Source organism: Letharia lupina (assembly GCF_014066315.1).
Source record: "Letharia lupina isolate WasteWater1 chromosome Unknown contig_9, whole genome shotgun sequence".
In the NCBI taxonomy this organism is placed as follows: domain Eukaryota; kingdom Fungi; phylum Ascomycota; class Lecanoromycetes; order Lecanorales; family Parmeliaceae; genus Letharia; species Letharia lupina.
In genome coordinates this window covers 1,338,497-1,351,597 of record NW_023502978.1, presented here as the reverse complement: position 1 = coordinate 1,351,597, position 13,101 = coordinate 1,338,497, and the positions used below count along the sequence as shown (strand labels likewise).

General features: G+C 52.8%; 4 protein-coding genes across 4 annotated transcripts; 2 read left to right on the top strand and 2 right to left on the bottom strand.

Moving 5' to 3' along the window:
- Positions 1-2,110: 2,110 nt before the first annotated feature.
- HO133_010883 (uncharacterized protein) lies at positions 2,111-3,878 on the top strand (the record flags this gene model as incomplete). The annotated part of the gene is made up of 5 exons (XM_037301732.1): positions 2,111-2,179; positions 2,254-2,876; positions 2,931-3,417; positions 3,474-3,640; positions 3,716-3,878. 5 exons carry the CDS (start codon positions 2,111-2,113, stop codon positions 3,876-3,878), a joined length of 1,509 nt encoding a protein of 502 aa, XP_037153366.1.
- Positions 3,879-4,908: 1,030 nt separating this feature from the next.
- On the bottom strand, positions 4,909-6,116 carry HO133_010882 (uncharacterized protein; the record flags this gene model as incomplete). The annotated part of the gene is made up of 2 exons (XM_037301731.1): positions 4,909-5,797; positions 5,881-6,116. The coding sequence occupies 2 exons, from the start codon at positions 6,114-6,116 to the stop codon at positions 4,909-4,911; spliced, it is 1,125 nt and encodes a 374-aa protein (XP_037153365.1).
- Positions 6,117-7,271: 1,155 nt separating this feature from the next.
- On the top strand, positions 7,272-9,067 carry HO133_010881 (uncharacterized protein; the record flags this gene model as incomplete). The annotated part of the gene is made up of 3 exons (XM_037301730.1): positions 7,272-7,642; positions 7,708-8,164; positions 8,249-9,067. The coding sequence occupies 3 exons, from the start codon at positions 7,272-7,274 to the stop codon at positions 9,065-9,067; spliced, it is 1,647 nt and encodes a 548-aa protein (XP_037153364.1).
- Positions 9,068-10,488: 1,421 nt separating this feature from the next.
- On the bottom strand, positions 10,489-11,722 carry HO133_010880 (uncharacterized protein; the record flags this gene model as incomplete). The annotated part of the gene is made up of 2 exons (XM_037301729.1): positions 10,489-11,502; positions 11,564-11,722. The coding sequence occupies 2 exons, from the start codon at positions 11,720-11,722 to the stop codon at positions 10,489-10,491; spliced, it is 1,173 nt and encodes a 390-aa protein (XP_037153363.1).
- Positions 11,723-13,101: the final 1,379 nt, after the last annotated feature.

Sequence of the window (13,101 nt, the reverse complement as noted above, 5' to 3'; positions counted from 1 at the left end):
TTTCCCTGAAGACGGCGTGCCAACAGTCTCAGCGCGGAGGTCGTTGCTTAGTATCCCAGCAATTGACATACAGAGTGGCTGACATCACATCAGATTCGCGATTAGCATTCCATCGGGGGTCGATCATGGTGTGGGTTACGAAGACGCCGCAATAAGCCAGAAGAGGATTTTTCGAAACCACCTCTCTGAGATTTCCTTATCAATGTGTCCGTCGTCGAGATATACTAACGCGTGTGCTTACGTTACGTGTATCGTTTTTTACGGAAATTCTCGGGGTGCGTCGAGGTCGAAACATGTCGCGTCAGGATGTCGGATAAAGTAACAGCTCGCTTGATATCACGTGCTCGGAGGATTACAGTGAAGTTTCAAAGGTTGGCTGAACAATGCGGCTAAAACTGCTCGGAAAGGCTAGGTATATTTAACTGGATCTGAGCTACACCGAATCAATTGGGGGGTGGGGAAGGCAAAGATTCACCCCTTCATCGGTGCCGAATGTCAAGCACGATATTTCCCGCCGCTAGTCTATAGCGCAAAACCAAGTTCCCACGCGCCTCTCTGATTAGGTTGGCAGTCTCAATGATCTGCGCGCTACGGTGCTTAGTGCTGACATTGACTTCGTGCTTGAAAGTTCGACGACGGGATCTTGCAGGAGCTTCTTGATTCCAGGGATCCATGCTCCACGGTTGCCTAGATTTAAAAGTTTCCGGAGGGTGGGGTGGGGTTACCTTACAGTACATTACCTTTCTTGAGCGGGGTTCGGGTCAAGTACAAGGTTACTGGTACTAGCACTGTCAAAACCTTTGAGTTTGGGCGATCCGCAGGATAGCCTTAAAAGGAGAAGCTAATCTAGGCGAACTCTCATCCATCAATTTCCCCATCCTTCGTCATCTTTCTGCTCCAATTCCAACTCCAATTCCAAACAAATAAGATACTTAGTGTAACATAATATGACATACATGTAATGTAACATAATGCAACATGTAAGATGACTATCTATATCGTCCCAGCGCAGCCCAATTCGAAGTATGCACAAGCTTCTATTCGGCAATGTCACGCATACGGCCTGCTCGATCTGATCTAATACCATACGCGAGCGACACGAATAGACGCATTAACGGATGGATTGATTAATTAATCAATTAACGAATCGATTGACAGACCTTCAACTTCACGCTTCAATTCCACCGCACCTCTGACCCGTACGCATGCAACCTATCGCATCGTCAGCTTCTCGATCTCATCCAAAGCGACAACCTTGTGGCGCACCCCCTCTGCCCACGACAATCAACCACAAGCCCCCGTTTCGCCTCGTGGATACACGTACGCGGGCGAAAGGATTGACGCACGGACAGCTCCCTCTCTTTGGGGCATTTCAGTGCACTTCTGACCTGCATACATCCACCTATGTTCATCCACCTATATTCATCCACCTACTTTCATCCACCTACATACATCCAACCCAAAATCATTTTTCTGACCTGCAGACGTCCTGCCAAAACCACGCCTCAGATCTGCATACATTCTGCTTCATAACACAAGTGCATAAATCTGTGACCTTATCGCATGCTTTGATTGGTCCGAATCGGAGACCGTGGCCATGGCTCTGCCATTGGCCCCCCAAACGATTGGAAGAGCAAGTAACAAATCACACGTCACTCCGAGCCTCACCGATGAGTCGGGCTAGATCTGGTATTGGGCCGCCTCGCTGCTAGACATGCCCAGCATCTTGCTGACCCCGATCATCTCGCGTCTTGATTGAGAACTGTTCGGGACTGCAGCTGCGACCATCAGACTTCTGTCAAGCTATGAGGTGTGGGTTGCACCATGTGCGCTGGCTCCTATGCCTCTGTTCAGCCGCTCGGGTCTGGGTCATGACCACAACCAGGACGCAAAAACGTCACGAATGTCACTGCATCATCCAGCCTTCATCAGTCTGGTTTCCATTGACATCTGGGAATCTTTTGGGGACTTTTTCAGACCGCAGCTTACCTGCTTGAACACTCTGATTTCTTTATCTTCGACTTTGACGGTCACCAATCGAAGCCGAAGCCTTTGCCTTTGAGGAGGTCTTGTCATTAAGAATTTTACAAGCACCATGACTTTCCTGGACATGTTGGGATCATCCTCCGTGATCTCTCTCGGTCAAATAGGAATTGGTGCAGCTGTAGTTTGTCTTCTCGTGAGTATAATTTGTTTCACGTTGTCAATCACTTGAGCCTTTCATCGCCAGGAGACTGATATATACGTAACCAGACTATAGCTTACTTCGCTGCAAACGTCCTCTATAATCTTTACTTTCATCCTTTGAGAAAGTACCCGGGTCCGAAGCTCCTCGCAGCTTCTCGGATCCCTTACCTCAAATGGATGTTCTCGGGGACTCTTGTGCCTGAGCATAGAAAACTGCATGAGCAATATGGGCCGGTCGTTCGAACAGCACCCGGGGAGCTCTCGTATATCAGTGTAGAGGCCTTGAAAACCATCTACGGTCATCGTCAGCCAGGAGAAGGCTTCCGAAAGAACCCGGCTTTCTTTCAGCCAGCGACCAATGGCGTCCACTCCATCTTGACCTCCGAAGGAGATGCCCACAGTAGGGTTCGCCGGACTCTTCTGCCCGCCTTTTCCGACAAGGCGCTTTCGGAGCAGCAGGACATTTTGCAGCATTTCACGGGACAACTGATCGAGAAATTAGGGGACAGAGTCAAGAACACAGGGTCAGAACCAGTCGACCTGTTCGAATGGTACATCTGGACTACTTTCGACTTGATTGGAGATCTTTCGTTTGGCGAGCCATTCAACTGCCTTGAACTTGCCCGCTTCACGGAATGGGTCGAGCTTGTATTCAATGCGTTCAAGACTTTTGCCTTTGTCAATATCAGGTATGAGTGTGATTGACCATGTTGTAGGACAGAAAGATACTAATCAAATCATAGCAAGCAGTTAAGTCCTTTGGACAAGATCGTCAGGCTGATGATTCCAAAATCCATGAAAGCCCGACAGGATAAAGTTTTCAACTTGAATTGTGACAAGGTTGACCGGCGAATCTCATCAAAGTCAGACCATCCGGATTTTCTGTCTTATATTATCAAAAGCAGAGAGGGAGTGGCAATGCCGATCCAGGAGCTGTACGCAAACTCTACGCTCATAGTCCTCGCCGGGAGCGAGAGTACCGCGTCCGGTTTGGCAGGCATAACTTTCCAGTTGCTCAAGCACCCCGAGGCTCTGAAGAAAGCCGTCGACGAGATCCGCGGCTCGTTCGCCAGCGAACAGGACATTGAGCCCGACAGGGTGAAGCGGCTCCCATACCTCGCCGCCATCGTTTCCGAAGGTCTGAGGATGTATCCGCCCTTTCCGGAAGGGCTTCCCCGCCTCACGCCACGCCAAGGGGCCATGATCTGCGGCCAATGGGTTCCGGGCGGCGTAAGTCACGACCATCCATCCATCTGACAGCGCTTGCTAAACCCCCTTCGATCCAGACCTACGTCCAAGTCAGCACCCACGCGGCTCACCGCAGCACGACCAACTTCAAAGATCCAGACGTCTTCATCCCGGAACGCTGGCTCGGCGACAAGGAATTCGCGACCGATAACAAAGAAGCCTCCCAGCCCTTCTCTCTCGGTCCACGTAGTTGCATCGGCAGAAAGTAAGTCAAATCATCCGCATCTGTCTTTCTTCCCCGCTCGAAAAGTATCAATAACATTAAAATAAAATAAAACAGTCTCGCATACCTCGAAATGCGCCTCATCCTCGCCCGCATGCTCTGGAGCTTCGACATGCACCTCTCCGCCGACTGCCAAGACTGGGACGAGCAGGACAGCTGGATCCAGTGGGACAAGAAACCCCTGCTGGTGCGGTTGCGCCCGGTCGGGAAGCCGGAATAGCGACGATCGAAGCGTCGATTCCGATTCATGGGGCAGAGAATCATAGCCAGAGACGCTCTTTTTGTATGTATGTATGTATGTATGTACGACCGCTGCGCCCATCGCGGAGGGTGGGGGTGAGGAAGATTTTCTGACAGCGCAGCTCAATAGCCAGCCGGCACCGTAGCGGCGGTGTGGATTCAATCGATGATGCTGTCCCGTCTCTTTTCATTCAAAAGCCAATCATACCGAAAATTAAAAACCTTCGGGCACACTACCAACTTTCGATGCCTGTACGACACCGTTCCTTTCCTTTCCGTTCCTTTCCTTTCCTTTCCTTTCCTTTCCTTTCCTTTCCTTTCCTTTCCTTTCCTTTCCTTTCCTTTCCTTTCCTTTCCTTTCCTTTCCTTTCCTTTCCTTTCCTTTCCTTTCCTTTCCTTCAACGTATTCCCCCCGCCCTGTCACCTTCAACGTATTCCCCCCACCCTGTCATCGTAGATCCGCCCATCGGGGAACTTTTGAACCCGGAAGCTCACCCACGACACTCCGCCGTGGCCCCCGTGGACGCATCGAGCATCCCAGTCTTTTAGCACGCAATCGTAAACTATCGCACACATATACAGTCCCGCTTACCGCGAACCCCCCCCCTCCCCCCCGCCAACGCAACATGCATACGTAGCATCCGAGTACTCAGCGGGGGGAAGAGGGGTTGGGTTTTTTTCCGGTCGCTTGCGCTAAAGTTCGCCCCAGGGGGAAGAAAAGAAAAAGGGGGACTACGGATGCGCATGTATGTCCGGCGTTCGCTCATTGATAATTCTCTCCCCAACCGACTTTTCTCAATTGTGTTCCACCATCACAAGTACAATCGCAATCGCAATCGCAATCATCCCGAACCCGACACGTGCCCCGAACCCCGCCTCTCGCGCGCGCGATGTTGAATCCCGACCCCCATCCCCCACGCGCAGCGGATCCCCCGGATAGGCAAGTTAAGGTACATACAACACACCAACCAACCACCCAACAAACCAGAAAAGAACCCCCACCCCCTCCCTCAAAGCCTCCAAACCTCAAACCCCAACCGCCTCGTCCCCTCAATCTGCCACTTCTCCCCGAACCCCTTCGCGCGCTCCAACCTCGCCTCGACGCGCCACTCCGTCCCCGTGACCCTCCCCACCTCCTCCCACAAACGGGCGAAGCTGGCGAGGTCGTGGCGGAAGAGGACGCCGCCGCTGGGGATAGGGATGGGCACCTCGTCGGCGACGAGGGCGCCGACCTGAACGCCCATGACGAGGCTGCCAGCGCGGGGCCGGAGCAAGCGGACGACGCGGACGCAGACGCGGACGCAGGTGGCGAAGTCGAAGTGGTGGAGGAAGAGGCCGAGGTAGACGACGTCCATTTCGCCGTCGAGGCCGCGCAGGGGCAGGTCGCGCGGGTCGAGGACGTCGGCCGGGAAGAAGGTGGCGCGCAGGGTGCGGCGGTCGCGGAAGAGGGCGTAGCCCAGCTCGAGGAACTCGCCGTGCAGGTCCGCGCCGTAGAGGTTCTCGCCCCGGGCGCCGTCGGCGACGAGCTTGCGCACGTCCTGCGCGAAGCAGCAGCCCAGGTCCAGGAGGGTGTGGGCCGGGTCGCGGAGGCGGGCGACGAGGGTCGGGTAGTAGGGCGAGAGGTTGATGGTGAGGTTCAGGAAGAGGAACTGCCCGATGCAGGGGTAGGGGTAGACGTCCCAGGCCTTTTCGCGCTGGAGGGAGGGGGAAAGAACGGGCGTTAGCGGTGGTGGTGGTGGTGGGCAAAGATGGATGGGGTTTGGCGGATGGAGAGTGGGAGAGGAAGGGAAACGTACGATTGCGAATACGTGCGGCTTCACTTGATCCGAGGGGATCTTGCTGTAATTTTCCAGGAGGTCGCGGGTTACGGGGTCAATCTCTGCGAGTGAGGTATGGTACCTGGCTTCCTCAGCAAACAAAATGGAATGTACGATGAGATACAGGGCAAAAGAATTCGCCGAGGTAAAGAGACTGAATCCTACCAAGGAACCGCTTTGTTGTCTTTCACAGGTTTACTTTCGGGCTGGAGCGGTGGGATGATCGTATGGCCGTTTGTCGCGGTGGTCTCCAGATTGGTCTCTGGTTGAGGTGGCATTTTGGCGTCTTCCTGGTCCATGGCTCCGTTCAAAAGCCAGTTCACGTCGGAAGAAGCGATTAAATTGTCAGGTTGGTCGTCAAGGCGGTGCAGCGGGGGAGGTAGAGGAGCAGTGGAAGTCATTGTAACAGAAAACTTTCTGGCTAACACGCAGGCTTAAATTCGGGGATAATGGAGATAATCCTATAGTTCCCAATAGACCAAATTACTTTGGCTTGTGCAGGGGAAGATTGGATGCGAGAAAATCGCGCTTTGAGCGGCGGAGAAAAGGGATGAACGAAAGACATCTCGAACCCGCAGTTCCTTGTATGTCATACAGCACCATCATGGTCACAATCGTGTTCATAATCATCACCTCCACCAACACCGCCAATGCCACCATCACCACCGCCATCTACACCACCATTATAAGAAGCACTATCCCAAAGGAGAATCTTACCAACAAGACATGTCGTCTAGAATAACTTTCGTTTAAAAATGCCCCCGTGTGTCTTGGGGTGTGTTGGCGCTTCTTGGCGCGTCCTACTATCGGCTTTCGGCGCGATAGTAGGCACCGAGGGTTAAGCTCACGGGCCGAAGCTTTAAATTCCCCGTGTTCCGATGTCTGTCAAGAAACCATTTCTTCCGGTTCGCCAATCGCCCCAACTCGGCCTTGTCTTTCAGTTGACTTTTTAGGCGACTTTTAGGCGACTTTTCACTTGATGCAGGGCCAAATATTGCCTGATTCGAGGCTCGAGCCACCTAGCAACCCGCTCGGTTACGACTGCGAAATTTCTGAACCCTGGATTGGCGGGATCAAGATACCTGTAAGCCTCGTGAATATTGGCTGGACAGTGTTGAATCTCGAAGCCGTGATGATCTGTCTGTCATGCATACATACGCGCTTTGATGGATGCATGTAAGAACGGAAACAAGACATACAATATCACAAGGCAAAGCGATAGGCTCTCCTCTTATCTCACCAAGTCGAATCTGCATGCATGAGTGATTGTGGCTTGAATCCTTGGACACGGACCCCGTGGAAGATCTTGTCCTTTGTGGTCGGACTTTTGGGTAGATGAGCTTGTACTTGTTGTGGTGTCGTCATGGATAGATCTGATCGGAGGAACGTGGGAGTTGTGGGTCGCAGCAGTAGCACATGCTATCGCCCACTTTTTCTTCGTGAGATCTTTGCGCTGGCACGAGGTGACCATCGGCTCTCGGCTGTGCTTCGAACTTTTTTTTCGCCACAGGCCAACTTGAAGCCAACCACGTAAAATAAGTGTTTTGGCGGTCGAGATGGAAGACGCAAAGGCTTTCAGTGCTCCGGTCACAGGCTTCAACGACAGCTCAGTCTCAGTCTTTTCCAAATCCAATTTGGACTCGGAAGCTGGCGACATAGAGCTCAATGAACTGCAGGATCACAGTGAACGAAAAGCCGATAATATCTCGACTGACCAAATTGAACTTGTCCCAAAAAAAGCCGACCTTGAAGCCAATGTTTCCGCAAGCTCTCAAGCATCAGGCAGGGACCAGAAGAGTGAGGATCAAGTCGGAGATTCCAACACTGTCGACTGGGATGGTCCGGATGATCCGAAGAATCCAATGAACTGGCCGGCGTGGAAGGTAAAGACGCATATCTTCCTTGTCAGCGCCATTACTTTCATTAGGTGAGTCTCAACCTCCACGGAAACCAATCTCACTTGATGGACCACTGAACATCTTATGACGGCAGCCCTTTGGGATCCTCCATCCTCGCTACAGGAATACCGCAGATCATGGCCGAGTTCCGGTCAACGAACGAGGAGCTTGGGTCTCTTGTGGTTTCAATATACCTGCTCGGCTTTGCGGCTGGGCCGTTGGTGATAGCGCCATTGTCCGAAATGTATGGGAGGTTGCCGCTATATCACTCGTGCAACACAATCTTTGCAGCCTTCACCGTCGCCTGCGCACTCGCCCCAAGCATGAATAGCCTCATCGGTCTTCGATTCCTCCAAGGCTGCGCAGGATCGGCACCACTGGCGATTGGTGGAGGCACAATCTCAGACCTCATCCCGCAGGAGCGGCGTGGAAAGTACATGGGTATATATGCTCTGGGCCCGACGCTGGGACCAATCTTTGGACCGGTCGCTGGTGGTTTCCTGACAGGGGCCAAGGGATGGAGATGGCTTATGTGGTTGCTTCTGATGATTGTGAGCCGTTCTATCTCGGTTAACGTTTGACTGTACCTTCGATGGGCTTTGGTCATCACAACTGACGGTTGTAAACGCAACAAGGAGGGATCAATCACGCTCATGAACTTCGTCTTCATGCGAGAGACCTACGGTGTCGTGATCATGGCTCGCAAAACGCGCGCTCTCCAGCTCAAGACCGGAAACAAGGCTCTGCGATCTGTCTTCGATCAGGGTCTCACAACGCGCCAGCTCTGGCGCAATACCCTCATACGTCCGATCAAGATGCTGGTCTTCTCGCCGATCATCTTCCTCCTGTCCCTTTTCATGGCCGTCGTGTACGGCTATCTCTACCTGCTCTTCACGACTTTCCCCGTGGTCTTTGGGACCTACTATCACTTCTCGATTGGGATAACCGGACTGGTATACCTCGGCCTCGGCGTCGGAAACATCATCGGATTGGTCATCTTTGGCGTTTTCTCAGACAAGATCCTCTTGGCCAAAGCAGCCAGTGGGGAACTGAAGCCCGAGTATCGACTCATACCGATGGTCTGGACGGCCTTCACCGTGCCCATCGGCCTCTTTCTTTACGGCTGGTCGGCGAGGTATGCGATTCATTGGATCGTACCAATCATCGGCACCGGCTTCTTCGGCATCGGACTCCTCGTCACCCTGGTATGCACTCTGACCTACATGGTGGACGCATTCACCGAATACGCCGCCAGTGCGACCGCAGCGAATGCGGTGATGAGATCAATCTTTGGCGCGACGCTGCCTCTGGCCGGGCCGAAGATGTATCAGGCGTTGGGTATAGGCTGGGGTAACAGCTTGCTGGCATTCATCGCGCTGGCCGGGTGTCCGATCCCGTGGATCTTCTACAAGTATGGTGAGCGGATACGGAAGTCGAGCAAGGCGACTTATTAGGGTCGTTGGTTGGAAGGGAAGGGAGGTAAGCAGTAGTCAAGCGGACAAAATGTGGTCCGCGGATCAGGAAGTCGCAATTTGCAGGGCGGTGTAATGAATCATATACCATTTGTCGGACACGAAACTGACTTTCCTTCAATTCCCCGGCCGACGCAATCCCACCTCGTTGACCGAAAGAAGCAGGACCGGTGGACTCCTGGTGCCGACCTCCGTCCTTTAGCCTCCTCAAAAAATCAATCGGGAATCTTAGCGCGGATCTCTTGTACGTTTCATTCAGTATCTCCTTCCATTCCCATCAATGGGAAGAAAAGCCAGCCAGCCGCCCAATCAACTCATCACCTTCCCCCCCATTCCCTCGGTCATGAACGCAGCGAGCGACCTCATCCATCAACGCTCTCTCCTCTCCTCGTCTCTTCCCTTCTCTTCTCCTCTCCTCTTCCCTTCTCTTTCACCCTCCCCCTTCGCCATCCCAACCCCATGGTCGAAAACCTTCCCCAAAGGCCACAGACCCCGCCGCCAATCATCGTCATGTACCGGATACCCGGCATCGGCATCGGCATCCCAACCCCATGGTCGGCACTTTCCCCCCAAAGGCCACAGACCCCGCCGCCAATCATTCGTCATGTACCGGGTGCCCGGCATTAGAGCGGCGGTTCCGTTGCGGCCGAACCCGCAACATATCACCATCGTCTTCGGCGTAAAGTAGCATCCATCTCTCTCTCTCTCTCTCTCTCTCTCTCTCTCTCTCTCTCTCTCTCTCTCCCTCTCTCTCTCCCCCATGTAAAGCAACTCCGCCCACCCCCCGCACCCCCTTCCTTCCATGCCCGGTTCTTGAAAATTGGCAGCTCAACCCCACGCCGTATATGTATACGACTCCGCACCGGTGACGGTTTGAATTCGAACGACGTGACGCTTTGGGCTATGGAGGTGTAGAGCGTATGTAGTCTCGGTGTTGCAGGCCGTTGATGGGGGAGCAGAGGCTGCGGTTTGGATATATTAGATTTGTGTGTAAGGGCGAGGCTTGTAAGTGGGATCAATCAGGCTTGAGGTTGTTGAGGAGGGGGTTTCGGAAGGAGCTGCTGAGGTGGGGTGGAGAAGGGGACTTGGGATCCACGTAGGTAGGAATAGTGGAGGGATTGGATAAGGGCGAGGTTAATGGCGGGTTGGATGGGTATAGGGGTGGGAGTGGATGGAGGGGGTTCGTTGTGCAGTCGAATGTATGATGAGAAAATCAAACGCTCTTGCATGTGCTTAGACTACACTGTGAAAAGACTGTGCTCCTTTCCCTCATACGCAATTCTGTCCCAACTCCTTTACTATTTCATCACCCCGCCCCCTCTTCAACTCTACCAGTCATCATTCAGCCTTTCCTGCAACTCCAATAGGACGAGAGAGCGTGGAGGTATTGCCTTCCTATTTTTCTAGAACATGGGGCTTCCGGCTCTTACTTGCTGGAGGCCCTCATGCGCCTTTCCAGCCAATCCATTGAATTTGTCGCCCATGATCAACCGGAGCTCTCCAACCAAAACCATGATGAACATGATGGTAGTAAAGACGGAGATGAGGAAGACCTTGAGGTAGAGCTTCATCAGCCTGATCCTTGCAGATCCGTCAAAGGACTTCCAAGCATCAAGCATCGACACGGCACCGCTGCCGCCCAAAATCTCCGGTTTGACTTTGCCACCGAAGGTGCGGTCGAAGAGGACAATAGCCTCATCCTCCTCAGGCAGCATGGAAGCTTGGACACGCTTGAGTGTGACGTCGGCTGGGATGACGACAAGAACGAAGATGCCAATGCCGATGAGACCGATGAGGAACATCTGCAGCAAGGCAATATTCTGCGCGCGAGCGACATTTTCACGGGCCTCTTCATTGAAAGCCTGGGCAGCAAGGAGGAAAAGAGCGCCTGGCACGTAGATTGTAGCTTGTTCGGCGATGGCGAAGACAGCGGTGGGAATGAGGATGTTCCTAACAGCAGTCCTGGAGGGGATGCGGCGGAACCAGCTCTTGCTGCTACGGTTAGAGATGACGATGTGGGTCCAGGTCATTTGAAGACGGCAAAGCGCGATGCTTGCGAAGACGGCAATGAAGGGGCGAGCGACAGGGTGGCTGATGACGTGGGAGCTGAAGAAGCCGACGACGCCGCCGTGCAGAATGTGATAGATGATTGAGACGTGGAGACCACGGAAACGGGCTAGAGGGCCGGCTTGGGCGCGGAGGTGCTTGATGGTTGTGCGCATTTTGGATGTGATGGGCTTTTGCTTGACGAGGAAGAGGTCGGATTCGATGACCTTGGCCTTCTCGGATTTCTCGTCTTGAGAGATGAGAGGTGCGTCGATTTCATCGGAGTCGGAGTATTCAGTCTTGAAGGCTGTGGCGGTGGGAGTCTCGATGATGGTAAGTGTTGCTACGACATCGCCATAGGTGTAGGAGATCTGGTGGTGGAAGTTAGCCTTGCGGGTCGTTCGCTACTGAGGGTGATGCTAGACCACTTACCATGGAGATCACGGCCAAGTAGAGGGCAACGGTAGCGAAGATGAGCACGGCGGCCCAGTGGAACTTGTAAAGTGTCTGTTCTGCGTCGTTGCCGTTGTAGTGCTGCTGGGTGACGTCTATAGCGCGGCTGACAAGATGATGAGCCATTCCAGCGGTCATGGCTGCGGTGGGACGTCTTTCTTTGAGATCAATAGGGCCTAATGATGAGTGTGAGGTAGTATATCGTTGTTCGAGGTGAGATGGAGAGGCAATATGAACAGATTATGTAGGAGGAAAGAACGAAGGAGTCCAGGCAGCTGTGTTACGGAGGTCGGTCCAACCTCTGAGCCGGGAGGCGCAGTCTGATCTCATTGGTCGAGCGACTTGGACCCTGCGCTAAATTTACGGAGGTCTGGCTATTATTAGACCAACAGAATTGTTGGCAGTTGCGATGAACTGAACGGAGCAGATCAAAACGTTCGATAATGTGCTAATAGAACTACTCGAGAATAAATTTGGTCGGCCAGGGCGTTCGCCTGATTGGCAATCTCTGCACCATCAGTAGGTTGCTGTATTCTCTAGGGCTGTTCATGAATCCTTCCTTCAACTGGCCTTTTTCTCGCAGCTTGCCCGCGTTTCATTGTGGACTGAATACAAGCCTGACTCGCGATGGACTCGCATTCTGTGTGTGTTCATCTTGAGTGCAATCGATTGCGAGAGACTCACCGTTATCTATATATGGGATTCAAGTTTTTCGGCGTCGAATTCCCAACGAACACTAGAGATCAGCTTTATTATCTCACTTCATCTTTCGTATACTCCGGAAAAAGATGCGATGTGCCCTCATCGCAAAAGCGAAAAGTTAATCCCTCATGCCGCTCGCTGTCCTTTCGCCCATTGTGTCGTTTTACGAGCTTGGGGAAGTCAAAGTGCCTGCAGCAGAGACAGCAGGAAAAATACCAGCAAATACTGAAATGAAGGTGAGGATCAGCTGCTAAGTTGGCTGCATGGAAGGACCAAGATACCCTTTGCTGCAAAATGCAAACTCATAGGAGTGTCATAATCTGCAACTGCCACAATCGTATGGCGGGGGCTCAGGGGTGCAGAGGGGGTTAATGATTAGGATAGCTATGGCTGGGGGGTTGTTGTGTACTTGTCGAATGTGCTTCATCATCTTTTATACCCTTTCGAGCACACCAAATCCATCGCCATCGCGATTGCCACCTGTTCAGCTTGGTGGCCGAGCTGTCTACCGTTCCTGTAACTGAATACTCGAGTGTGCAGGCGCACCTTTTATGACACGGATGCTAGCCCTGAACAGAGCTTTTCATCCGCTTAGAGATGGTCCTCCACACGTTTCCGCGGATGCGACCTGGACGAATCAAAGCGGTCGCACCGAGCTATTATGCGGTGCTTGAGTACAGAAAATGCCGCAAGTGGATGTTGGTTTTAGAGACGTTCCTTCCTGTTTCAAAGGTCCTAGCATGCGGCGTTGCTCAGGCTTGACTGTCTCCATCAACGAATCATGCTGAAAGTCCTTACAGGCATATATGTGGACG